We start from the raw sequence: 24,830 nt of genomic DNA on the forward strand, positions 1-24,830 counted from the left end.
CCCCACACCTATTCTCCCACCGGGTGCACACCCCCCTTCCTTGGCCACTCCCCTCCCCCCGCCCTCCCCGGCTCGCACACTCGCCCCCGCCCCCGGGGACACCTGCTCGTGCGGGGCAGGGCGGGGATGCGCAGCCGCGGCCCCTGCTCCTCGCCCGCTCCCCGCCCCGCCCCTCCCTCCATCCCTCACCGGCTCCCCGGCGCCCGCCCCGCCCGCCCCGCCCGCCCGCCGCTCCGGGGGGGTCTCCGCCGCCGCCGCCGCCGGAAGGAGCCGCCATTTGCCACCGCCGAGCGCACGGGCCGAGCCGGAGCCGGGAAGCCGCGCGGGCCTGCGCCCAGCAGCACGGCGATGGGGGGCGGCCCCGCCGCAGGAGGCCCGGGGCGCGTCACCCCCGGGGCCCGGCCCGCGCCGGACCCGGACCCGTGGGGCGCGGCCCCGTGAGCCCCCCGCCCCCTGCCCGGGCCATGGCTGCCCGCCCCGCCGCCCCCGGGCCGCCAGCCGCCGAGCCCCGGCCGCGGCCGCAGTGAACGGAGACCCCGGCCGCGCTCGGCCCTCCGGCGCGCGCCCCTTCCCGGCCGGGCGCCTCCCTTCCCCCCGCCGCCCCCCGCCCCCGCCCCCGGCGCCCGGACGATGCTCAAGTCCCGGCTCCGCATGTTCCTGAACGAGCTGAAGCTGCTGGTGCTGACGGGCGGGGGGCGGCCCCGGGCCGAGCCGCAGCCCCGGGGGGGCGGGGGGGGCGGGGGGGGCGGCTGCGGCTGGGCGCCCTTCGCCGGCTGCTCGGCCCGGGACGGCGACGGCGACGGCGACGGCGACGAAGAGGAGTACTACGGGTCGGAGCCGCGGGCCCGGGGCCTGGCCGGCGACAAGGAGCCGCGGGCCGGACCCCCGCCGCCGCCCGCGCCGCCGCCGCCGCCGCCCCCGGGCGCGCTGGACGCCCTGTCGCTCAGCAGCAGCCTGGACAGCGGGCTGCGGACCCCCCAGTGCCGGATCTGCTTCCAGGGCCCCGAGCAGGTGAGGCCCGGGCGCGGGGCCGCGGGGGGGGCGCACCTGGGCGCACCTGGGGCGGGGGGCGGGGCCGGGGAGGCGGGGCGGGCCCGGCTGGGCCCGGCACCTGGCGCGGTGGGGGACGGGCCGGGGCTCGCGGGAGCGCACGCGGGGGGCGGGGCGGCGGGTGCGGCGGGGCTTCGTCCCGCGGGGGCTTCGGATCCCGTCGCCCACGGACCGAGACCGCCCGCCTTCTGCCGCGCTGCCCCCGCGCGGGGCCTCCCCTCAGGTGGCCGGGGAGCCCCTGCCCCCCGGAAGGCAGGGCCGAGCTGGCGCCCTTGCCTCGCTCAGTGTTTCTCTCCGTGGGGCACTTTTCCTCACTTCCCGTTCCGTAACTTTCCATCTCATTCCAGAGAGTACTCTTTGTTTAAATGTTATGGACAAAGTTGTCCCGCCATAGTGCTGGGGGGGGGGGGGCGGGGGTGTACCTGTATCGTGCGAAATCATTCCTCGATTAAAGGGGAACACCCTCCGTCCCCACGCCCAGGATCTCTCCCCCTTTTTGCTACTTGGAGACTGCGGACAATAACCCATCCCGGTCTGCACCACATCTGTGAAATAGTTGGTAGCGATGGGAGGGAGGAGGAAGGCATGGCTCAGAAGCTCTGCCCCTCCTGCCCCTCCAGATACCAAGGGGTGGCCTTCCATTTGGGAAGCCTTAGAGAGCATCTTCCCCAAATTTTAGGAAAGGAGGAGACCCAGTCCTCCCCCCACCCCACCTCATTTCTTTTTATCCTTTGTCTGTTTGGTCAGGGAAGTTTACCTTGAGCTCTTTTTTCTTTTTTGCTGCGGCCTTAGCCTCTTGCCCTATTTTGGGTGAAAGTCCTGAGTTTTTGTTTTTGTTTTTGTTTTTGTTTTTTTTTTAAAAAAAAAAAACGTTGGACAATGACCTGGAGAGGTTTCCCTCTCTTGGAGCCGGGCGGTGACAGCTGACAGGGACCCTCCTCACTCTTCCTCCAGGGGGAGCTCCTGAGCCCCTGCCGCTGCGACGGCTCAGTGCGCTGCACACACCAGCCCTGCCTCATCCGCTGGATCAGCGAGAGGGGCTCCTGGAGCTGTGAGCTCTGCTACTTCAAGTACCAGGTCCTGGCGATCAGCACCAAGAACCCGCTGCAGGTGAGGTACAGGGAGAGAACTTCCAGACCTGGGCAAAGGCAGCAGTCAGATTCAGGAACTCTCCAGGGAGCCCATCAAACAGTTAATCTTTCCTCAAAGTTACCCTCCCACCATTACCACAGGCTGCCTGCCTGTAAATCTTCCCTTCCTTCGTGTATTCACATTTATTGGGTGCCATCTGTATTTCAGGCACTGTTCTAGGCACTGAGACAGTAAAAAAGCAGAAGATGATAATATGATGGTGATGATGATGGTAGCAAACGTAGTATTTTCTATGTGTTACACTTTTGGTGTATAATAACTGACTTAATTTTTGTAATAATCCTATTAGCTATGTGCCATTATTATCTTCATTTTAAAGATGAGGACATTAAAAAAAATAATAATAAAGATGAGGACATTGATGCACAAAGAAACGTAAAAACTTGCCCAAAGTTACTCAGCCCATAAGTGATGGAGTTTGGATTTGGAATTCAAACCTAGATGGTCTGGGTTCAGAGCACTTGCCTGATCCTGCCTTTCTAAAACAGGACAGACAAATGGTCTCAAACAATGTGAAAGTGCTCTATTAAAAAAAAGGGTGGGGGGGGGGACCTCTCTACTAGGTTTGTGATCAGGACATAGAGGAGACAGATTGCTAATCTTGCCTGAAGGGTTTCAGGAAGGCTCTGGAGCATCTTCCTCTTTAGGGCCACTCATCAGCTGGCCCTCCTTCTCTTTCTATGACCTTTTGGAGCTCTTTCTCCCACACAGTGGCAGGCCATCTCCCTGACGGTCATTGAGAAGGTCCAGATTGCAGCCATAGTTCTGGGCTCTCTCTTCCTCGTTGCCAGCATCTCCTGGCTCATCTGGTCCTCACTCAGCCCTTCAGCCAAGTGGCAACGGCAGGATCTGCTCTTTCAGATCTGCTACGGCATGTATGGCTTCATGGATGTCGTCTGCATAGGTAAGGGCACCTCTCTCCCCCTTACTTGCTAAGCATTTTCCTCCAACTCACACAAACCTTCCCTGCCCATTCTCTCAGCTCCATAGTCACATTTTCTACCATTTGGGAGCCTGTAGGGCTATCTTGATGCCCCTCCCTTCCCTGCTTCTTCGGGGCCTTTGCATACCCTAGCTCCTCACTCTGGAGAAATACTCACTTAAGTACCTCCAGCCTAGGTCTGGGCAGCAGGTGACTCTGGATTTCTTATCCCTTTTGCTCAGGCCTCATCGTCCACGAAGGCTCCTCTGTCTACCGCATCTTCAAGCGCTGGCAGGCAGTGAACCAGCAATGGAAGGTCCTGAATTATGACAAGACCAAGGACATAGGAGGAGATGCAGGGGGAGGGACAGCAGGGAAGCCGGGCCCCAGGACCTCACGGACGGGCCCCCCCTCTGGGGCCACCAGCCGCCCTCCGGCTGCCCGGCGCATGCGGACGCTCTTGCCTCAGCGCTGTGGTTACACAATCCTGCACCTCCTTGGACAGCTGCGGCCACCAGATGCCCGTTCCAGTTCCCATTCTGGCCGAGAGGTTGTCATGAGGGTCACCACGGTGTGAAACTGAATTCCAGGAGCAGGGATCTTGAGTCGATGCGTTGGCCAGAAATATGCTGTCATGGCTGCTGGAGGTACCACCAGGACAAGGTGTTTGGGGCACCCTGCCCCTGCCACTGAGGATCTCTGTGGGCAGCCTCAAGCTGGAGACATTGTCTGGCCTCTACTACCCATTGGGTAGAGACACCTGGATGACATTCCAGCCCCCGCCGATAGCTCCTCACACTCATCCTGGGGCAGTCAGTGGGCAGGTGGGGAGAACATCTTTTCTTCCCTAGAGAACCGTCCTTACCTCAGCTCCTAGGGCCTCCAGCCCCCCAGCTCCACCATGGTGACTTGGTGAAGGGGGACCAATGCCAGAAGAAAGGGGTTGTAGACCCTCCATTCCCCACCCCATGGCCACAGGGCAGCTGGCAATAAGACTAGTATACATTGACCTCCCGTTCCCTGCATGAGGGCGGGGGGGGGGGGGGCACCTCCCCCTGCTCCACCCCCCATTGCATGGGGGGAGGGCATAAAGAATCATTTATATGCACGTGGAGACTCCTTTCTCATCTGGGGCTTTTCTGGAGGGTTGGGAGGTGTGGGGAGGTTTCTCTGCAGAGGTTGCAAATCCCAAATGCAGCAGTGGGTTCTGAGTTGGAGGTGTAACTCCCACTTGCTGGCGAATAATTCACATTGGCTGCTAGGTGGCAGTGCTCAGAGGTATCTAAGGGGTGGACCTGCCACCTGCAAGTGTGATTTAGAAAGAAAAAGATCTCTCCGCCGCCAGTGGTTTTCCTGTCTACCTCATAGGGTTGGAATGAGGATAAATGAGGGGCAGGTTGAATGCCATTGCAAAGAAAATTAGTGAGAGCGTAAAAAGATTTCTAGACTAGTTGATGGTCCGTTTATTTCAAATAGTAGCTGGTTAACAAATTCCAGAATGTGTTTTTTCATCTGGAGTTGCACAGAGCCTTGGAAAATTTGTGTTGAGTGTCATTATAGATATGGAAATATGAGGGGAAATGGATATTGCAAATGTGAAGGATGGTGGTTATTTGCAAAAATGAGAGCTCCTCCAACCCCCACCCCCAACACTGGGGGTTGGGGGGGAGGATGGAACAATCCTTCATGCTCTGGGGTTCTTGTGGGTTCTAGTCGTCCTTCCCAGGTAATGTGCTCCCCCAGGGAAGTGGTGTGAAATGAATTTGGACTCATTTGGAGTGAGACAGACAGAATGTCCCAATGTTATGAATCTCCAACCCCAGCTTAAGCTGCTCCTATGGCAGTTGAGGGCCACAGGTCTGATCCTGTGCCCCAGCTTAGTGGTATTAACTGGAAGGTATTGTGCTTGGAGGCAGCAGTGTAGAGGGCTGTTCATAGAGCAAGGGTTTGGGAAGGACTGGTTAAAATGTGGGTCAGCCTGAGGCCTGCTCCCTTTCTCCTGAGGCCTCGGGGCTGTGTATTATATGAATGATGGTGTCTTTTAAGTGAACTATTCATCAGCAATTAAAATAATTACTTCATACATTGTTAAGTCAGATCCAGATGCCTTTCCTATTATCGGTCATTTTCTCAGGAAGGTTCTGCTCTGCCTCCTCTCTGGGGACGTTTTGGGGAAATGCTTCTCTGCTAAATGTCACACATCCTTGTCCTAGAAATGGTCCTCCCCCTCCTCTAAAAGGGGGGTCTTGGCTGCTGTCCATGGTGCTGGCACCCAGACTCGCCTGGAAATGTTCGCATTGAAGCAAGACTCGGGTTTGAATCACCTGGAAGTATTGAAGTGTATCCCCTCTAACCTCTGAGGAGATCAAAGAGAGGGGGTAGAGACCAAGCGCCCCATTTTTTTTTCCAGTGAGAGATTGTTTCCCCAGAGAGACAACCCTCCACATTCTCCACTTGGGAAGACTGAAGGGCTAGACTTTCCTGTTTCACTATTCACAAAATAGAGTGTAGGGGCCAGAAGGGAGACAGCAAATCATAGTGACCACCAGTATCTGTCCTGGCAAATAGGACAGGTAGGTCTGACATGGTTGGGGTTTCTTGTGCCAACCCTGGACTGTCCCTCATGATGGCCCTCCATGGAAGCTTAGACATACCGAAGAACATACATACACAAATACACCCTCTCCACTTTGGGTCCTAAAACTAGGCCAAGCGAGAGCCAAGCGAGACGGTAATGTTTCCCTCCCTTTCAGTACCACTGGAGGTCTCGCTTCATATGGGGGTTGGGACCAGCAATCAGTATGGTCCCCTCTCATTCCCTTTTTCCAACTTAAAGAGATTCTTGTTTGGGAAAGAGGTCACGGAACTGCTGCCCTCCTCAAGTGAGCAGTCCTACTTGCTCAGTGAGGAATGTGGGTGTACAGAATTCTCATCACTGATTCCAGGGGAAAGGGTGTGAGACGAAGCTGGGCTTTATTCTCCCTCAAAGCTCAGATCTGTCAAAAATCAGGTCACTTAGGTTCAAGTTAAGCTTAGTGATAGGGGAGTGGGGGTGGACCCAGAATCCAGTAGAAGAGTGGAGGGGTGGAGCAGTAAAGGCACACAGACCTTCGTGTCTGCACAAGGCCTTGGGTATACTGTGCCCCTCTGTAGCTCTTACAAAAATAGATACCCTCAGAAGGCCTGGTGGCAAACAGTGTCTGTGGTCAGGGAGCCACGTCTAGGGCAGGGGGCCAGGATGGTGGGGGAGGAGGAGGCAGTGTGAAGTCTCCATCTTCATCCAGCTAATTGGCATGGAGAGGAGCAGGAGGCAGGGGGGCAAGTCCTGACATGGGGAGGGTAATCTGGGCTGGAGAGGGGTTGCAGGGAGTGTGTCGAGAGATTTATTTGTATGGAAGATGAGTTAATCTATATACATCACAAGGGGAGAACTGTGGCCAGCCCCTTGGGGGGCCAGAGAATGCTGACTCAAGGGAAACAGAAGCTCCCTCTGCCCTCCCTTCTCCTGCCTCAGTGCCCCAGGGCTTCTGGCCACCCCCACACTCGGCTTTCATCCTGTCTGTCTGACTTCACTTCTGTGCATGTATCCCTGTCTTTCTCAGAAGGAAATTACCTTGGAGCAACTTTTCCAGAGAGGGCAGATATCCTTTGGTCCTGGCAATCCAGGTTCCCAAAGCACTTCCACCAAAGTCAGTTGTCTCTGGCCATCTCTGCAAATCCCTAGCTCCCCAACCTGTTTTTACAGCCTAGCCCTTGGAGTTACTTTTCACCACCACCCCCTTAATCTCTTACAGGGAGCCAGACTCTGGCTGTTCCCAGTACAGATAGAAACGTGTTGGGTTTGTGATGCAAACCACTCTCCCAGGTGTCTAGACCTCCCATTGTTACAGACATCACTCAAAGTAGGGGATTAGGGTGAGGATTCCTCCAGAATTTGTAGGAAGTAGAAGTGGAAGAGAAGTCAGTCAAAAGTCAAGGATGGAACATTTGATTCTTTTATTTCAAAACTATGAATATTAAAAAATTCCATATATAAAAGGAAGGCATAAGTACACATAAGCCCAAAGATGTCTCTGCCTGGGCACTAAGTGGTGGGACAAGCCAACCTCTTAGTGACCAAAGAGTCAAGGAGTTTCAAAACATCATAACATCATGAAAATGATGTTCATAACATCATAAACCAGGTGAGGGCAGACTCACTTTGCTAGGGGCAAGATGATGAAGGAGGAGAGTAGATAGGGCCTGGCAAGCCGTGTATTCCTTCTGCCACATGGTCCAGATTCAATCGGAGAACCTGTATGGCATCACCCAGTCGGGGGTAGGCCTTGGCAGGGGTTATAAAGACCGAATAAGGTCTCCTTCTTCCTCTCAGAGAGCTTACATGCAAGGAGAGAAATCAACTCAGTGCAGACCAGACGCACACTTACTTAGCTCAGGTGGTGATAAGTGCTTACCCAACAACCCCAAAAGGGAAGCCCCAAAAGGGCAGTGGTTGAATTCTTTCTCAGGCCACCCAATATTATTAGTTAAAATCTGAGTTGGCCCTTGCTGGATGCATGTGATATGGCCAGGAGAAAGGCTGAGCAGGCTGAGGGACCATGGTTTTCCCAGGGCTTGATGGGTCAGGCCAATGCATACTTCACACGTTGGTCAGGGCTGCCTCGACCAATTTGCTATGGTCCTTCTAAGCAGTCTGGTCAAATAGACAGGTCTTGGGGGAATACATATCTCTTGGTCTTGTGCCTAATAAATCCCTCCAATGAGGGGAAGGGTGACTACGGTAGCTTCTTCCTACGGGACTATCTGTCCACAAACTGTAGGTTGATGCTCCTCTCGGGTACCAAGACAGTCCGGGTCATTGGCCTGATCGGGGCAGCACCTGGCTCAGGCTGCACCTCAAAGTGGGTCAGGATCTGGAAAGGGAAGAAGAAGGCTATCACTACGGGAGGGGGGTCTGGGATGGTAGGTTTGATTGGTAAAGGGTATAATTAGCTTTAGGTTGGTTGATATTGAAATGGTACCTGTGGTCACTAGAGAATTTCTTAAGGGATCATGGCAGGGGGAAGAAAGTCCAAATACCCTTGCTCACCCTCAAGACTTAAAACTGGATTGCTATATTTCAGAGGACTAGGTTTATCAATTCATAAATTTTGCTATACTTGTCAGAAGAACTCACTTGTTAGAGGGTTAGGATCTCTCATGTCTGTGGAAGGTATGTCTAGGTCACTCACCTGAGCCAAAGCCATTTGCAGCTCAAGCTCTGCCAGGCGTCTCCCCATGCAGCTGCGCTTTCCAAAGCCAAAGGGAAGAGAGGCAAATGGGTGGGGGGCTGTACCTTCCCCCAGCCATCGAGCTGGACGAAAAGAATTTGGCTCTGGGAACTGGGCAGGATCCCTTGAAGTGGCATAATGACACAGTGTGACCAGTGTCTGGGAGGGAAGGAACATAAACATGTCAGTTTGGACCCACAGATGGGGGGGGGGTGGCAATGAAGAAGAGGATATATGGATTGGAGCAAAGGCAGGCTCTGGCTGGTGATGGGGAAGTTTTCTGGGGCTACTTTTTTTTTTTATTTTAAAGACTTTATTTATTTATTCATAAGAGGCACAGAGAGAGAGAGAGAGAGGCAGAGACACAGGCAGAGGGAGAAGCAGGTTCCATGTTGGGACCCCAATGTGGGACTCGATCCTGGGTCTCCAGGATCACACCCTGGGCTGAAGGTGGCACTAAACTGCCGAGCCATCGGGGCTGCCCTCTGGGGCTACTTTTGGAATGATTTCTCCACTGCCCCATTACCTCCGAGAGAGAGAGAGAGAGAGAGAGAGAGAGAGAGAGAGAGAGAGAGGCATTCAGGCCAGAGGGAGGGGGAAGGGCTTATATGGAGTGTAGGAGAGGATGGGGCCCAAGATAGTGAGGGATGGCTTAACCAAAAGGCCCATTTGCTCTACTCACATTTTTGGGGATAATATAGTCACCCACACGAATGTCTTTGTCTGGGACACGGGAATTTCCAGGTACCACAGGGTACAGTCTGGATTGCAGAAACAGCAAGGTGAGGCTGGGGTCTATAGCCTCTGTCTTGTCCCCAAGCCCCCTATGTCCAAAGCCATTCTTGGCCAGGAGCAGATCATCATTTTCCTGTGCTCCCTCTCCTAGCTCCCATTCATTCACTGCTTCCCCAGCCCTTCCCAACATTCTCTTTAGCTCCCCCTCTCCTGTCCCCTCACCTCAGCACCTCCCTGACCACTGCCTTCAGCAGAGGCAGCTGGGATAGAGCCGCAGCTGAGGGGTGGGCACTGGAGCCAGGGCCCAGGGCAGCTGTGATCTCAGAGTGGAGCGCAGTCTGCACGTCCGGGTGCCGAGCGAGTTCATACAGCGCCCAGGAGAGCGTGTTGGATACCTGCGAGGGCAGTTGAGAGCCTCAGGGGTGCTGAGGGTGCAGACCCAGTGCAAGGAGCAGGATGGGAGGTAGCCCGGAGCCCAGGAGTGTTAAGCAAGCCAGCCGGAGGGCCACGGGGCACCCCCGCGGCAGCTAGGGGGCCTTTGGGGCCGGGGAGGCTACGCCCTGGAAGTGGGGCTCCCACCGTGGAGAGGAACCTCACCGTGTCCACGCCAGCCAGTAGCAGCTCCGTCACGTTGCCCAGGATGGACGGGGCAGGCAGCTCTTCCCGGAGCAGGAAGTAGGTCAGGTGTGCCCCAGATCCCACATCCTCCGCGGCCTTCCCCTGGCTCCTCAAGGCTACCTCGGCCTCCCGCCTCTCCACGTGCTGCTGGGCTGGGGGGGAGAGGGGACAGGGGTGCCTGGCCGTCCCGAGCCGCTTCAGTCCCCCGTCCCGCTTCTACTCCGTGCCTTACCAAATGCAAACATCTGGTCCCAGTCTCGGCAGAGGCGGCCCCAGGGCCCGGGCACCAGGCGGTGAAGCCAGCCGGGCATCGCCATGGTCAGCAGCGTGGACACAAACACGGACCCCACGGCGCGGATGAAGGCGTCGGTGTCGGGGGGCACTTGGGCCTCCAGGCAGCCCAGGCGGGAACCCAGGAGCACGGCGGCTGTGCCTGGGCGGGAGGGGGCGCTGTCAGGGCGCGGGGAGACGGCGCGGGCGCCTCCGACGCCGGCCCGGTCCCGGGACCCACCTTCTAGTCCAAACTTGTAGAACTCTGCGGCCACGTCCCGAACCAGGGCGGGCGGCCCGGCGCCGCGGCCCCGCTGCTGCCGCAGGCGCCGCACAAGGTCGCGGACCACGTCGGCCAGGGGCGCGGCGTAGCGGGCGGCGGCTCGAGGCCGGAGGAGCAGCGGGGCCAGGAGGCTGCGGAGCCTCTGCCATTCCTCGCCTTCCCTGCGGGTGCGGACGCGGTGTGTGGGCGCGGGGAGGCTGGGGCGGTCGGGCTGGGGCGGCCCCCTGCGGCACCGAGCCCCGCTCCCGCCTGTGCCTGCTCCCATCCCCCTTCCTCGTTGCTCCTCTCCTGGCCCGGGGGCTGGCTCCTGGGTAACCGCTGTCACGGACTCTCACATCCCATCTGGGTCCTGGTGCCTTCCCCTCGGCGGACCTCCCGGATTCTGGACCCCCGCGAGGAGGAGATGGGCCGGGGACAAAGGCGGGGCTCTTCCCAGGCGGGTGGGAAGCCCAGTTCGCGGGACGGGCGGGGAAGGCCGACCTCCCTCCGCACCCCATGCCCGACGTCTCCAGACCAGCCCCAGGCGAGGGCGCGGGGCGGTTGGGCTGCGCGGCCAGCGAGGACTCACGCGGTGAGCAGCCCGCAAGCCCGCTGGCGGTGGCGACGGTGCTCTGCCCAGGGCGAGAAGCTGCAGCGCTCCGGCCGGGGCCCCTCCTGTCGCAAGAGCTGTTCGACGAGGGCAGGGGCCGCCACGTACACGGTGCGCACCTTCCCGAAGCTGGCCAACCACACAGGCCCGAAGCGCGCAACGCCCTGCACCTAGGAGAGCGGCACAGCGGGCGCTGGAGACCGCGCGGGGACTTCCAGCCTCGGCGGCCAGCGCCAACCGAGCCCGCTGGGCTCCCAGCTAGTACGGGACCCTAACCTGCAACCCTCTCCTCCTCTTCTTTCCCCCACTTCCTATCCCCAGAAGCTCAACAGTGACGGGCAAAACGGAGGAACTTGGCACAAGGCAGACACTCAGGACCTCTCCTAGGTCACCTGGGCTGAGCCGAGGTGAAGAAATCCCTGAAGGCTCCCGGCGTGGAGTGGCTCAGAACCACCCCCCAGGGATCGAAGAGGAGAGCCTGTGGCTTTAAGTCGGCCTGCGGGAAAGGCACCCTGTGTCCTGCCTCCCATGCACTTGTTCTGGACCCACCTGCCCGACTTCGGCCCTTTTGAGCGCACTCTTCTGCTGGGTGTGGGGGGTGGACTCCCCGCGTCTGGAACTGCCGCCCGCAGCCCCAACTTCCCTAATACCTGGGCATCTGTTCTCGCTGGCCCTCCTCCTCCGCTCTGCACTAGCCTGTGCTTTCTGGTGTTGTCAAAGCCTGTTTCCCCAGCATTCATTCCCAGAAACATTCCCCCACTACCTGCAGCTCATGTAGCCGCGACAGACCGCCCTTGCAGAAAAGTTCAGCAAGGAAGACGGGTGTGGAGGGGCCTGGGATGTCCGCCAAGCTGCGGGGTGCTGAGTCGGAGCCTCTGGAGCCCAGTGAGGAGCCCAGCTTGGGAGCCCAGTGGATGCGATGGAACACTCTGGAGGCGAGCTTGAGGGCCTGGGTCATGGCTTGGTTTGGGGAAGCCACAGAGGAGAGCACTTCTCCAGAGCATCTTGCTTGCTTGCCTGAACCCCTATTTAACCTTTGGGCAAGGTACTGGTGACGCCCCCTCTTTATGTTCCTCAGCCAATCCCCTCTCCCGAGTGGTCGAGCTGGGGATCAGCACCCAGGCACAGTAGGCGGGGCTGGGTTGCCTGGCAGCTCTCCTGGGTTTTATGTTGCAATGACCCTCTTGTAAAGGGAGGTCTGCCTTAGTTTCCCCTTCTGCACTGGTGCCCTCGTCCAGCAGCCTAAAGATCTCTTCCTGGTAAAGGCTCTTTGGTGAAGTTCAGGATTACTAAAGTACAGTCAGTCCCTGATATTCCCACTTCCCTAGGGAGCCAGGCCCTCTTGGGACCATCCTCAGGAATTCCCCATCCTTCAGCCGCATCGGGCAGGGAAGAGCCACAGCTGTAGCATCTCCATATTTTTGGCTTATGGGGCTGCACCTTCTTTGTAGGCAAGAACTTCCTGGCACTACCCCATCTCCCCCCCCCATCCCCTCCTATACCTAACACTGAGCAGATGGTGGGTGTTAATGGGCCAAAATGGCTCCAGAAGCCTTCATCTTTGTTCCTTGGGAGGAGGGGGTGGTCTTTTAGGTCAACAAGCTCAGTCCTTCCAGCCACAGGGAACTTAGGGCTGGAGGAGCAGAAACAAAGGACCCTTATGCAAATTAGAAAGGTTTAGAGATTTCTCTGGGCTCCTGGGTGGAGCACAGGCTAGGTGAGTGCTCTGAATCTCCGGCTGACTCAGTCTTCTTTTGGGGGGGGGGGGGTGTATTTCTAGTCAGCAGCCGATTTTCGCTTCTAGCCTCCGAATCCTGCACATTTTAGTTCTCTGCTCCTCACTCTCCCACCCTGCCCCCACTGGACTCTGTGCCAGTCAGTTAGCTCTGAAGTTCTGGAATCGAAGGTCAACATGAAAAATGAGAGGGTCTCCACCACCCCGACCCAAGGCTCTCCAGAGACAGCAACCATAAAGACAGCAGATTCCCCAAGTCAAGTCTCAGGCAGGGAGAGGGTGTGGGGGATGGGAGAAGGCACGTGATACATGCTCTAGCCTTTCCTGAGAAACAGCAGCACGGGCATGTGCACACGTATACATGTTATCCCCAGGACTGCAAAGTAAACACAATGGACAGGCGGTTTGAGTCTAGCAAGCAGTTTAGATGGACAGTGGAGACCTGTGTTCCTCATTCCAGCTGAGGAGGAGAGATCCCAGAAGGAGAAGGGGTGCTAAGGGAGAGCAAGACCCCACACCCTTCCAAACATCCCTTTTGGTCCAAGGTCTGCTGACCTTCCTACGTAGCTTCTTCTGCTTTCTGTTGGTGGTAGAGGGGCAAGAAGGTGAGAGGTCAGGGTAGTTGTGAATCCCAGGCTTCTGCCCTGGGCAGTTCCCCAACTTCTTTGAATGACTGTCGCCTCTTGGCCCTGGCAGGCTCAGCTGGGAAGGTCCAGGGGTCACGCTAAGGCAAGGCAGGCCAGCAGTGGCCAAGAGGGGTGGGACTGGGGGTCATTGCCTGGAGGGTGGGATCCTGTATTCTTCGAAAGATGGCTGGGAAATTCTTGCCTCCGTTGCGTAAGACTTTCTTTCCTTCCTCAGTTGAAGTGCCCAGATGTTCCACAATGGGGTCTTCACTCTGAGGAAAGGAAGGGTCCAATAAGTCCTTGCCCACTTTTCAGATGGCCCCTGGCCCTGAGACCCCCATCCGATCCTTCTGACACTGAGCTGGGTTCAAAGAATACAGAACTGCGCTGGGAAAGGCCTGCGTCCTCGCCACTTCCCTCAGGCCCCCTACTTACCAGCTCTTCCAGGGGCACACGCTCAAACAGGGGGTGCCTTTCGAAATGGGTGCACATCCAGTCATGCAGTTCCAGCACGTCAGTTATGGTATACACCAGCCCCTGCGTAGGCAAACGCACCCTAGACAGCGCGCTGCACACAGCGGAGCAGGGGTCTCCAAGGCACCCCCGAAGCCTCTGTGCACGCGCTCACCCTGCCCTCCCTCCCGCCCCGGCTCACCCCGACTCCAAGCACGTAGGCATACTCTGCCAGCAGCGTGGGACTGATGATTCGCCACTTGTGCTTCGTCCGCTTGAAATGTGGGTCAGGGAAGAGGAAGAACATCTTCGTCAGCTGTAGACAGACACACAGACGTGCATCGAGGCATCAATGGGGCTGAGAGCCCGGCTTCAACGCCCCACCCGCCCTCCAGCCTGCCCCAGGGCCCCTCCCCACCTGGCCCTTGCGGAAGAAGTTGGGAAGGTGTTTCATGGCATTGCTACGGAGACAAGCAATGTTCTGGAAGCCACCTCCAGGAGCGGCTCGAAGGGCCCGAATCCGGTCTTGTACGTAGTCTGAGACCTTCACCCGGATCTCCAGGCCCAGAATCAGTGTATCTGGGAACAACGGTGACAGTTCCACTGGACACAGAAATGGGAATGGAATCGTCAACCTCACACTTGCAGGAAGTGGAAAGGCGTTGACAGAAGAAAGGAAGCGTCAGTTGGCAACGACCAAAATCAGGAAGGGCAAGTGTGGACAGAGATCCCTCTACGGTGGTCCTCTGCTGGAGGAGAGGGTTAAGGTTAGGGTCCGGCTGAGATCCCAAGACTGTCACCTGGACTGGAAGTGGGAGGGCCTGGGAACACATGTACGTGGCAAGTGCTTTGACGTTTTCAGTGTTTCCACACATTGCCTCAGTCCTCCTAATGCTCTGCGCTAAGTTGAGAAGATGAGGATACGAGGTTGAGGTCGGAAATGCCCAAGGTCACAGGGCTGAGAGGCAGAACTGGAACTTGAACCAAGGTTTTCTGCCCCCGGGGCACCATGCTTTTCCTCTCTCTGTCATGCTGTTACCTCTATGGGAAGATCTAAAAATAGAGACATGGGGATCCCTGAGTGGCTAGCGGTTTAGCGCCTGCCTTTGGCCCAGGGCGCGAACCTGGAGACCCCGGATCGAATCCCACGTCGGGCTCCCGGTGCATGGAGCCTGCTTCTCCCTCTGCCTATGTCTCTGCCTCTCTCTCTCTCTCTCTCTGTTTCTCTCTGTGTGACTATCATAAATAAATAAATAATAAATAAATAAAAAATAGAGACATAGCCTGACACATGCTGGGACCACACAGACAATACAAGAGGAACTTGAAAACATGAGAGTAGACTGCAGAAACAATGGGTTCTGGTGAAGAAGGGAGGAGGGGAAGGAAGGTGGTGGAATCCCTCAGAAGGACAGTTCAGGATCACTGGCTACAGTGACTAATCTCTGACGCTAGTGCTGACCAGCTCACTGACCCGGGACCTCGCAGGTGAAATGGCTCAAGTAGGGGCTGAGGCCAGGGGTGGGGCCAGACAAGACAACCCACATTCTAAGAGGCATTTGAGACAACACCCTCCCTTCTGCAGGACAAAGGCCACAGACCCAGAGTACGGGGAAGGCAGAGGCTCTCCGCACTGATGTCACAGCGCTGGTGTCTGGTCCGAAGGGGAAAGGCCAACTCCGGCCCCCACCAAACCTGCTGAGGTAGCAGGACCTAGACACTGCCTGTCCCTGCCCCTGAGAAAAGGCCAGAGTGTTACCTAACAGGCCACCATAGCCACAGCCTATGTCTGCAAACTCCACTTGAGCCTGGGCTCGCTTTTCTTTCTTATCCTTTGGGTCATCGTGGGTCTTGTTTTGAGTCAGTGGAGCGAAGAACTCTGGGTATAGCTCAGACCAGTCCATCTCCTCAGGCTTCACGGGGCTATTGGAGAGAAGACACGAGGGACACGAGGGACACGAGAAGGTTGGTCAGGACATTGCAGAAGCGGTTCTACATGTGTGGGGGCGGATGTTTAAGGGTGGGAGGTATAAATGGGAAGAATGTTTCTCAAAAATCCTGTAACAGTGGGTCCTGCGGTCTCCAGGACACACAGTGGAAAGCACCCTTAACGCCCGTGTGAATCACAGGCCATCATGCGGCTCATGACGCTGACCTGCCCATCTCCGTGTCTAGGAGCGGATGGGGCAGCCCTCCTTCTGGGGTAACGAGCTCCCCTCCCCCACAGGCGGGGCCTCGCCCTGCTTATGTGCTCTGTGGGGAGACGACGGACTGAGGTGCGGGCAGGATTTGTGTATGTCTGTCTCTTTAGTGAATCCGATCACCGAGGCCGAAAGGCGGCCACGACGTCCCGCCGGCGTCGCTCGAGTCTCCGTTCCCGTCTCCTCCCGACCTGGGGCGGAACGCCACGCCCCCTCCCTCCCCTCCAACTGCGCCCTCCGCCAAGGCTGACGTCACCCAGCCGGCCCGCCCCGGTCCGACCGAGACCCTGCCCGCCCGCCCGGCACAACCGCCCTCCCAGGCCCCGCCCCGGCCCGTTCACTCACTAGCGCAGCGTGTGGTCAGCCATGGGGTTGGAGTGCGCACGTTGCCGATAGTAGCGCTTCTGGGGCTGCGGGGCCTCGGCTCCTGCCCCGTCCCCCGCCGCGCCCCCCGCCTCCGCTCCCGCCATGATCCCCAGTCCCGGGTTCTCCTCCGAACCCACGTGGAGACCGAGGCCCGAGGCGCACGATGATGACGCACCCCGGCACGTTGGGGGCGGACCCCGCCTCTTAAAGACCCAGGAGTGCGTCCGGCCTGCGGGGCGGGGGCGGGGCGCGCCTCCGCGGCGCGGGTCCCGGGCTGGGCTGCCGAGGCCCGACCGGGCACCGTGCCGCTTCCGTCAGCGCGCTTCCGCGCGGTCTGCGCTGCTGTCCTAGTCGCAGGCACCTGTGCACCCGCAGGTGAGGGGCCCCCGGGGCCCGCTTCCTATAGCCAGCCCCTCACTCGTCTGCCCCGTCCCCCGGGCCCGCCCCGCGCGGTCCGAGAGGGGCCGGGAGCGGGAGGGGCGGCTCCTCATCCCACCTCCAGGAAGCCGGACTCGGGGAGGCGGGGCCCGGAGCCGCGGGCCGGGGGTGCGGGCGCTGCGGCGGGGCCGGGGCGCGCTCGGCCGGATGGCGGCCCCGGGTCCGGAGCGGGAGTCCGAGCCCGAGGCCGTGTTCCCGCAGGAAGTCGGGCTCTTCGCGGACTCTTACTCGGAAAAGAGCCGGTTCTGTTTCTGTGGGCACGTGCTGAGCATCACACAGAACTTCGGGGCCCGCCTGGGGGTGGCGGCGCGCGTGTGGGACGCGGTGAGGCGCTGGCGGAGCGGGGGGGGGGGGGGTCCCGGGCGGGGCGGGCGGAGCGGCGGGGGCGGAGTGGCCCCGGGCTCTCGCTGCGCCGTAGGGAGCCGGCCCCGCCGCGGTGTCTCTCTCTCCCTTTTGTCGCCCCGTAGGCTCTGAGCCTCTGCAACTATTTTGAAAGTGAAAATGTGGACTTCCGAGGCAAGAAAGTGATCGAGCTGGGAGCAGGGACGGGCATCGTGGGGATCCTGGCGGCGCTGCAGGGTGCGTGGGCAGCCCGGGCGGCGGCCACGTGTCGCTCCCGCGCTTCTTGGGAGCGGGGAGTGGTTCGGGACCAGACCAGGGGCTTGAAGGAGCCGTGTGCCTGCGAGTGCGTGCGCGTGCGCGAGCGCTTCCTCCTCCGTGCCCGAGAAAACACCCGGGGGGTCAGATTGAGGGCAGGCCTTAGTAAAAGGAGCTTTTTCTATCTTTTTGCGCTTTTTTTTTTTTTCTACCTTTTTGCTCTTTGTGGTTTCATGGGCAGTGCTGTCCCTTAAAACCGCCTTTGCTTTCAGCATGGTACTTTGTAAAAACGCATCTTTGGGGGCGTTCTGTAGGGGGAGCAATCTGCATGTACGAAATCTGAGGAGCGCTTTATAACTTTATTATGAAAAAATTTTTCGATTTTTATCGAATGCTTTTGAATGCTTGGGAGAAATAAGCTGGAGTTCTTGAGGTCTGGGGTGTGCTTTGTCGGGCTAATGGGGCTAGAAATTAAGCACCGAAGACTTGGGAAAGGAAAAAGTAAGGACAATTTTGTTTCTTTGGTGGAGAATCCAGAATTACAAAGGAAACTCTTTCTCAATTTATAATCTAATGGGCAGGCAAAACCTCACCCAGAACATTCATTTGAAACCCTTATGATGCCATCTCCTTAGTAATGCAAATGTCTTTGTTCCTGAGAACACAGCTAGGTCACATTCAGGGAAGTCTTCCCAGAGGCAGGCATTCATTTTCCTATTCATTCAATCAATATCTATTTGGAGTCTTCTATCATGCCGGGTTTTGGGATACAACAGTGACTAAGACACATTTCCTGTTCCTGAGGAGCTTATGGTCTAGCAGGGGAAGGTGGGGGAAGATGTTACAGTACTGGAATTATGGTGATGTATACACAGAGCCAGTAGACGACCTCTGGCTGTGATCTCCCCTGACTCCCTGGGAATTCAAAAAGCAGCTCTGTCAGATGAGAAGGTGAACAAACACAGCAGGCTCATAAAGAACCAAGGAAGTGTTAAAAAGCAGTTTTCCACAAAGGATGAGTGGAGGAGAGGTGTGCAGTTATGCTAAAACGGGAGAAAAGCGTGTAATGTGGTTGGGAACACCTACTTGCATTTGCTGAAAGACCTCCTTTGCTCCCTATTCAGCTGCCAAGTAAGAAACCTGGGTGTCCTCTTGCCCCTTGCCCTCTCCTGGTCACATCCTGGCAGTCAGACTTGTGGGTCATACGTCTTTAACATTTCCCCACTTGTCTGCTCCTCTTCCTACCATCTCTGGTTCAGGTCACTGCTCTTTCTTTTCTTTTCTTTTTTTCTTTTTTTTTTTTAAAGATTTATTTATTCATTCCTGTTAGAGAGAGAGAGGCAGAGACATAGGCAGAGGGAGAAGCAGGCTCCATTGCAGGAGCCAACGCAGGACTCGATCCCGGGACTCCAGGATCATGCCCTGGGCCAAAGGCAGGCGCCAAACCTCTGAGCCACCCGGGGATCCCCTCACTGCTCTTTCTTCCCTGAGTTTTCACAAGTGTCTTCTAGCTTTCCCATAGGAAGGTTAGCACATCGAATCTAGATCTTGTGATCTTCCTGCACCTGGGCTGTTTCTCCTTCAGGCTTTCCCATCTCAGTTAATCACACCACTAACGCAGTGGGAAACCTAGATATCACCTTTGACGCGTCCCTTTTTCTCACTCCCATATCCATTAGTCAAGTCCTACTGATGATGTTTTCTCCTAAAAACCTCTTAAATCTCACTTTTTTTTTTTTTTCCCATTGACACCGATGGCTCCCCAGTCCATACCACCGCTGTCACTCTCCGACTACATCCAGGCAAAGTTGTCTTCTTGCTTTGACTTCTTGCCCCCACATTGACCTCTGCCCACTCCTGTGCAGCAGAGTGATCTTTTCAAAGTGCAATTGTAATCACCTTTCCCTCCCATCATCCACTTGTGCTTTCCAGATCAAGCCAATACCTTTAGCGTGGCCTCCAAGGTCCTGCCTCCCTCTCTGGCCTCTTTCTGTGCCTCTGCCTCCCTCCTGTACTCCTCGTGCTCTCTGTCAGTGCCTCAAGTCTGGATGTTTCCATCCATGGAGTCTCCCCACAGACTGTATGTCTGGAATCCTTGGGCCACCTTGTTAATTCATACGCATCCTTCAGCGCTCAGCTCAAACATCACTTCCAGGGGAAGGCCACCTCCAGGCTAGCTTAGGCCCTCCTTAAGTATATAAACCATCGTGCTGACTGGTTTCATTTTGAATTTGTGACGAACCTTAGGTGGGTCCTTAAGTGCTGCCCAGCTAGTCTGTTACACCTCCCTTGTCCACATATTCCTCCACTCTCCTTTTTTTTTTTTTTTTAAATTTTTATTTATTTGTCATAGTCACAGAGAGAGATAGAGAGAGGCAGAGACACAGGCAGAGGGAGAAGGCAGGCTCCATGCACCGGGAGCCCGACGTGGGATTCGATCCGGGGTCTCCAGGATCGCGCCCTGGGCCAAAGGCCGGCGCCAAACCGCTGCGCCACCCAGGGATCCTTCCTCCACTCTCCTAAACATGTTTCTTACCTTCTTGCCCTTCAAACTTCTAAATGCCTCCTCTCCTGTCTTCACCCACAGCTGATGACTTTGTTCCCCATCTCTTCTAAATGCTTCTATTTTCTTATAGAAAATGCTCACACATTCCTATTGGAATGTTTACTCACCTCACTGTTTGTTTCAAGGGCTTTCTCTCCTGTTACCATGGATAAACACCGTGTGATCCCACCTAAGGTCAAGCCCTCCACTTGTTACAAGACCCCAAACCTTCTCATCTACTCAAAGACATTGTTCCAGCAGACCCCCTCCCCATCCCCACTCCCCCCTGCACTATCACCTTTTCCTTTTCTTTTCTTTTTTCTTTTTTTCCTTTTCTCTGGAACATTCTATATAGGCACACACACATCTATATACATCTATAAATACACTATATTTTCTCTTAGAAAAAACTATTGGCCCTACATATTTTTTTTTAAGGATTTTTATTTATTTATTTATGAGAGACAGAAAGGCACAGACATAGGCAGAAGGAGAAGCAAGTTCCCAGGAAGGGAGCCCAATGCGGAACTCGATCCCAGACCCCGGGATCGTGACTTGAACCGAAGGTAGATGCTCAACCGCTGGGCCACCCAGGTGTCCTGGTCCTACATATTCTTTTAGTTACCACTGATTTCTCTGTTCTGCTTTACAACAAAACTCAAAAGAGTAATCCTCATCGTCTGGTAGTACCTGCCTTATTCTTCTTCCCTCAATCTATTCCCCATTTCCATCCTCAGTTGCAGCAGTCAAAGTGGTGAGCTGCATTTCCAGCTCCATCTTGGTAAGTACAGGAGTCAGTTATGAGCCTACTCGACTTGACTTTGCAGCATTTGACTCTCCCTCCTCCTTGAAATGCTTCATTTCCAGGATACTACACTTTTGCTTTCTGCCTACCTCACTGGCATTCTTTCCAATCTCCTCTCTTGGTTCATTTCGTTTCATTTTGACAACTGGAAGTTTGAGTGCCCCAGGGCCCCAGAGTGGTCCTTTGACCCCTTCCCTTTTCTGTCTACGCTCACTCCCAAGCAATCCCATCACCTTATGGCTTTAAATCCCCTTTCTATGCTCATGACCCCATAACTCTCCCATTTCCATCTCTAGATTTGTTGGAGGAACCACCTACCTACCCGATATCTTCATGTGGTTGTCTGATGGTCATGTCACACTTAGAAAGGAACTCATGATCTTCTTGTCCAGTCCTGTACCTCCTACAGCCTTCCTCCTCCGGAGTAAATAACAATTCGGTCTTCTAGTTGGGCCAAACCTCTTTGGAGACATTGTCAACATCTCCCTCTCTAGTGCTTCATGTCCCGTCTGTCAGCAAATCCTGTTAACTGTACCTTCAAAATCATTTTGGATTTTGACATTTCTTAGATGTGGCTATGCCCTGGTTCAATTGAGCATCACCTCTCCCCTGGGTCACTGTAGCTGCCTCCTAATTGGGCTCTTTGCATCTGACCTCACCGCCATGCAGTCCTTTCTCGTCACAGCAGCCAGAATGATCCTTTTACTGATTTGTTTAAGATTCTAGTTATTCATGAGAGACACAGAGAGAAAGGCAGAGACATAGGCAGAGAGAGAAGCAGGCTCCCTGCGGGGAGCCTGATGTGGGACTTGATCCCAGGACTTGGGATCACGACCTGAGCCAAAGGCAAACACACAACCACTGAGCCACCCAGGTGCCTCTCCTTTGTTTATTTTAAAGATTTTTACTTATTTAGAGAGGAGGGGGAGGGAGAGAGCATCTCAAGCAGACTCTGCTCCAGCCACTGGCCTTCCTAACCTTTCTCAGACCTGCTGACACACTCCTGCCTCAAGGTCTTTGCACTCGTTGGTCCCTTATTTGGTACATTTAGCCTGAGTGGTCCACATGGTTTGCTGCATCATTTCCTTCAGGTCTTTGCCCAAACACAATCTGTTTAGTGAGGCTTTTCTTAACCACTCAATGTAAAATTACATTCCCTGCCCCAGCTCTGAAGCAATTCTTATCCCCCTTCTCTGCTTAATGCTTCACCATAGCATTGGATGTACAGTGTATTTCCTTTTATTTGTTTGTTGCCCCCCCCCCCTTTTTTTTTATCACTAGACCATAATCCTTGTGAGTGGAGGGATTGTCTGATTGGTTCACTGCTATATTCTCAGCACCTGACATATAGGCAGATAATATGAATGAATTCTTGGTACCTTCTGTTTCTTTTTCTTTTTTCTTTTTTTTTTTTTACCTCCTGTTTCTGTAGTAGTCGTCCTGATTACGATGAGTTTTGCAGTCCCTAGTGTGCCTCTACTTCTCTAATAAAACTCATGGAAGGCTGAGGTTTTGTCTTGCTCACTACTGTACTGCCAGAACTTAGTAGGTGCTCAGCACATATATTTCTTGCATGAATGAAGCATTCTGAGGTGCTAGTCTGATTATCTGCTTCCATCTATTAAAACCTACCACCCTCAGGATCAAGCCTGAGTCTCTTCAGCATGTCATTATTATTCTCAGGTCTTGACATTTTTCTCCTCCTTTCCACATCCTCCAAGAGTCAGTCTTCCTCAAATATGCCATGCTCTCGCCCCCGGGCCTTTGTGCTTTCTGTTCTCTGCTTGGAAAGCTCCACCTAACTAACTCCTACTTGTCCTTTAAGGCTTGCTGAGGCCATGTCTTCTGGGAAGCTTTCCAGACCCACAAAGTTTGGTTTGGGTCGGTAGGGGCTGGGTGCACAGCTCATCTCCAGCTTGGTCCTGCCCAGGCTTCTGCTGATACCTGATGGTTGTGTGTTGGGCAGAGAGGTTGCAGATTAGCCCAGAGAGAATGTTGATGCTGTTGAACTTAGAATAATGAGAACAACAGTGGGTGAGATGGTGGTTAGGGTAACTAAAAGCCACGGTGCGCACTTTGGGCTGTAAAAACACTGTCCTCTAGGCCCTGCAGTCTCTGGACCTTCTGGGTAGGAGCCGAGACCCCTTGGTTGGTCCCTCTGACTTGCATTTCTCCTCCTTCCTCTCTCTCAGGGGGGGATGTTACCATCACTGACCTGCCCCTGGCCCTAGAGCAGATCCAGGGCAACGTCCAGGCCAATGTGCCGGCTGGAGGCCGGGCCCAGGTCCGCGCCTTGTCCTGGGGGATTGACCAGCATGTCTTCCCTGGAGACTATGACCTGGTGCTGGGGGCTGATATCGTGTACCTGGAGCCCACCTTCCCACTGCTGCTGGGCACCCTCCAACATCTATGCGGGCCCCATGGCACCATCTATCTGGCCTCCAAGATGAGAGAGGAGCACGGGACAGAGAGCTTCTTTCAGCACCTCCTGCCCCAACATTTCCAACTGGAGCTGGCCCAGCGGGATGAGGATGAGAATGTCAACATCTATAGGGCCAGGCACAGGGAACCAAGACCTGCTTGACATCACCCTTCTGCTCCTCTGAACCCCTTGTCCTAGGAAAGGAACTGCTGTATCTCCAAAGCCACAAACACGAGGAAGAAGAGTATGGGTTTCCCTTGCCCTTCCCTTTCCTCCTTCCCTCTCTGTTCCCCCAGATACTCTTGGGTGGGTGCAGGAAAGTGCCTGCTTGTTGGGAATCTTAGAGCACTAGGATAGAGCACAAAGGAAGTTCCCAATTCCTGTTCTCAGAGGACGAAGATAGGAAAGGTGTCCAGGATTTTTAGGGGTAGGGGTGGCAAATGGGAGGTGAGAACAGTGGCTGCAGAGAGACTGGCCCTGAACTCTTCCAGTCCTGCTGTTGTTTTTCTATATAGAATATGGAATGGACCCTGCTAGATTCTCATGGAGTTTTTTTTTTTTAAAGGGAAGGAAGGTCATCTCTGCATCCAAAGAACTCAGGCTTCTGCTGGGGGGCTAGAAAGGTAGAAACCTCAGGCCACCCACTTCTTGCTTCTGGAGGCAGAATCTGGCGTGACCATGGCTCTAACTGGGCCAAGTCCTCCCTGCCCGGAAGCTGGGACAGGCAGCAGAGCTGTCCTTTGGGCTACAGCTTCTTTATCCTTTTTTGGAGCTGGAGCCATGATCACCAAGTACTAGGTTCTTCTCATCTTTGAGTTTTCTTTAGGTTTCCAAGCCCTGTTGGTCCTTCCTTGCTAGTGTATTTTGTCTTTCACCTCTTTTCTCTTCCCACTGTGGGGCTTGGGGCTCTCTTTACTCCTTGGGCCACGTATCTCTTCCTCTGGACTCCTGGCCTCCATTCTCTCTCCTTTAAGCCATTTATCAAACTCTTTTGATCTTCCAAAATCAGCTCTGACCAGCTTCTGCTGCCTACCGCAAGAGTAAAGCTCCTTGGCTTGGTACTCAGTCTATCCCATGTGATCCCAAATGACCCTTCTATTTCAACTGGTTTCCTACATGTATTGCAACCTCTGGACAAATTCCAAATGTCTACTCTTTGTTCCCTATTTCCACACCCAAGTTGCCCTGTTTTCTTCATTCTTTTTGATGATTCCCTGCCTGGAAGAGCTCTTTCTACCTCTCAAAATCTTCATTACTCTTAGCCGCTTTCCTGAAGAAAGCTTTTACGGAGCCTCCTGTTTGGATGTGATTTCTCTCTCCCTGTAGACCCTTTCACTGGTCATCTTAGGGACTTACTCGGCTTGCATGGTACCGGTCTGTCCCCTGCTTCCCACCCCTAGACTACCGGCAAGGGCAGGGGTGTGGCTCACGCCTTCCTAGTGCCCTGAGGCCTGGCGCAGCCGCGGCCTCCAGCGGGTCGACGCGCCACCCGTACTTTGCTGGGTCAGCGACTAGTCCCAGGGTCTGGTGAAAGGGCTCCCCCCGCTGCCTGCCCCGCGGCCTTTGGCCACATTCCTGAACCCACCCGCCCACCTGCCGGGTCCGCCGAGAGTCCCAAATGGATGACGACTGTGAAACAGGACTGGAAATAAAGGAACGTGAAGTGTGTCCACGTGCCTCGGAGCGTTATTTCGCGCCCCCGTGCCCGGTGGCCTCCGGTATTCACCCGGGGCGGGCAGCGGGGCGGCGCGTG

The 24,830-nt window shown here is 55.5% G+C and overlaps 4 protein-coding genes across 5 annotated transcripts; 2 read left to right on the top strand and 2 right to left on the bottom strand.

The window, feature by feature from the left end:
• The first annotated feature begins 456 nt into the window (after window positions 1-456).
• Window positions 457-5,216, top strand: MARCHF9 (membrane associated ring-CH-type finger 9). Its single transcript, XM_072742736.1, has 4 exons — window positions 457-1,011; window positions 2,005-2,160; window positions 2,914-3,106; window positions 3,367-5,216. Exons 1-4 carry the CDS (start codon window positions 631-633, stop codon window positions 3,699-3,701), a joined length of 1,065 nt encoding a protein of 354 aa, XP_072598837.1. The 5' UTR covers window positions 457-630; the 3' UTR covers window positions 3,702-5,216.
• Window positions 5,217-7,098: 1,882 nt separating this feature from the next.
• On the bottom strand, window positions 7,099-13,035 carry CYP27B1 (cytochrome P450 family 27 subfamily B member 1). The gene is made up of 9 exons (XM_026001816.2): window positions 11,653-13,035; window positions 10,869-11,059; window positions 10,259-10,461; window positions 9,980-10,180; window positions 9,727-9,899; window positions 9,352-9,524; window positions 9,077-9,155; window positions 8,356-8,553; window positions 7,099-8,037 (listed from the first exon to the last, which is right to left on the bottom strand). The coding sequence occupies exons 1-9, from the start codon at window positions 11,845-11,847 to the stop codon at window positions 7,924-7,926; spliced, it is 1,527 nt and encodes a 508-aa protein (XP_025857601.1). The 5' UTR covers window positions 11,848-13,035; the 3' UTR covers window positions 7,099-7,923.
• Window positions 13,029-16,583, bottom strand: METTL1 (methyltransferase 1, tRNA methylguanosine). Of its 2 annotated transcripts, none has more exons than XM_026001817.2 (6): window positions 16,250-16,583; window positions 15,463-15,626; window positions 14,122-14,306; window positions 13,906-14,019; window positions 13,686-13,787; window positions 13,029-13,522 (listed from the first exon to the last, which is right to left on the bottom strand). In XM_026001817.2, exons 1-6 carry the CDS (start codon window positions 16,372-16,374, stop codon window positions 13,349-13,351), a joined length of 864 nt encoding a protein of 287 aa, XP_025857602.1. In that variant the 5' UTR covers window positions 16,375-16,583; the 3' UTR covers window positions 13,029-13,348. The 2 variants fall into 2 exon arrangements, with proteins under 2 accessions (XP_025857602.1, XP_025857603.1); XM_026001818.2 differs by having other exon boundaries at window positions 14,122-14,282; window positions 16,250-16,434.
• Window positions 16,584-16,666: 83 nt separating this feature from the next.
• On the top strand, window positions 16,667-24,745 carry EEF1AKMT3 (EEF1A lysine methyltransferase 3). The gene is made up of 3 exons (XM_072741690.1): window positions 16,667-17,032; window positions 17,176-17,287; window positions 22,848-24,745. Exons 1-3 carry the CDS (start codon window positions 16,856-16,858, stop codon window positions 23,237-23,239), a joined length of 681 nt encoding a protein of 226 aa, XP_072597791.1. The 5' UTR covers window positions 16,667-16,855; the 3' UTR covers window positions 23,240-24,745.
• Window positions 24,746-24,830: the final 85 nt, after the last annotated feature.

The sequence above is a fragment of the Vulpes vulpes genome, chromosome 16, assembly GCF_048418805.1.
Source record: "Vulpes vulpes isolate BD-2025 chromosome 16, VulVul3, whole genome shotgun sequence".
Lineage (NCBI taxonomy): Eukaryota > Metazoa > Chordata > Mammalia > Carnivora > Canidae > Vulpes > Vulpes vulpes.

Coding starts and splice junctions, on each gene's coding strand:
- CYP27B1 (XM_026001816.2), bottom strand. CDS start 11,847: ATGACCCAGGCCCTCAAGCTCGCCTCCAGAGTGTTCCATCGCATCCAC. Junction 11,060..11,652: donor CGCGGCTACATGAGCTGCAG/GTAGTGGGGGAA, acceptor CCGCTCTCCTAG/GTGCAGGGCGTTGCGCGCTT. Junction 9,900..9,979: donor GGACCAGATGTTTGCATTTG/GTAAGGCACGGA, acceptor TCTCCCCCCCAG/CCCAGCAGCACGTGGAGAGG.
- MARCHF9 (XM_072742736.1), top strand. CDS start 631: ATGCTCAAGTCCCGGCTCCGCATGTTCCTGAACGAGCTGAAGCTGCTG. Junction 1,012..2,004: donor GCTTCCAGGGCCCCGAGCAG/GTGAGGCCCGGG, acceptor CTCTTCCTCCAG/GGGGAGCTCCTGAGCCCCTG. Junction 2,161..2,913: donor GCACCAAGAACCCGCTGCAG/GTGAGGTACAGG, acceptor TCTCCCACACAG/TGGCAGGCCATCTCCCTGAC.
- METTL1 (XM_026001817.2), bottom strand. CDS start 16,374: ATGGCGGGAGCGGAGGCGGGGGGCGCGGCGGGGGACGGGGCAGGAGCC. Junction 15,627..16,249: donor GCTGACCACACGCTGCGCTA/GTGAGTGAACGG, acceptor TCTCTCCAATAG/CCCCGTGAAGCCTGAGGAGA. Junction 13,523..13,685: donor GTGTGCCCCTGGAAGAGCTG/GTAAGTAGGGGG, acceptor TCCTTTCCTCAG/AGTGAAGACCCCATTGTGGA.
- EEF1AKMT3 (XM_072741690.1), top strand. CDS start 16,856: ATGGCGGCCCCGGGTCCGGAGCGGGAGTCCGAGCCCGAGGCCGTGTTC. Junction 17,033..17,175: donor CGGCGCGCGTGTGGGACGCG/GTGAGGCGCTGG, acceptor GTCGCCCCGTAG/GCTCTGAGCCTCTGCAACTA. Junction 17,288..22,847: donor GATCCTGGCGGCGCTGCAGG/GTGCGTGGGCAG, acceptor CCTCTCTCTCAG/GGGGGGATGTTACCATCACT.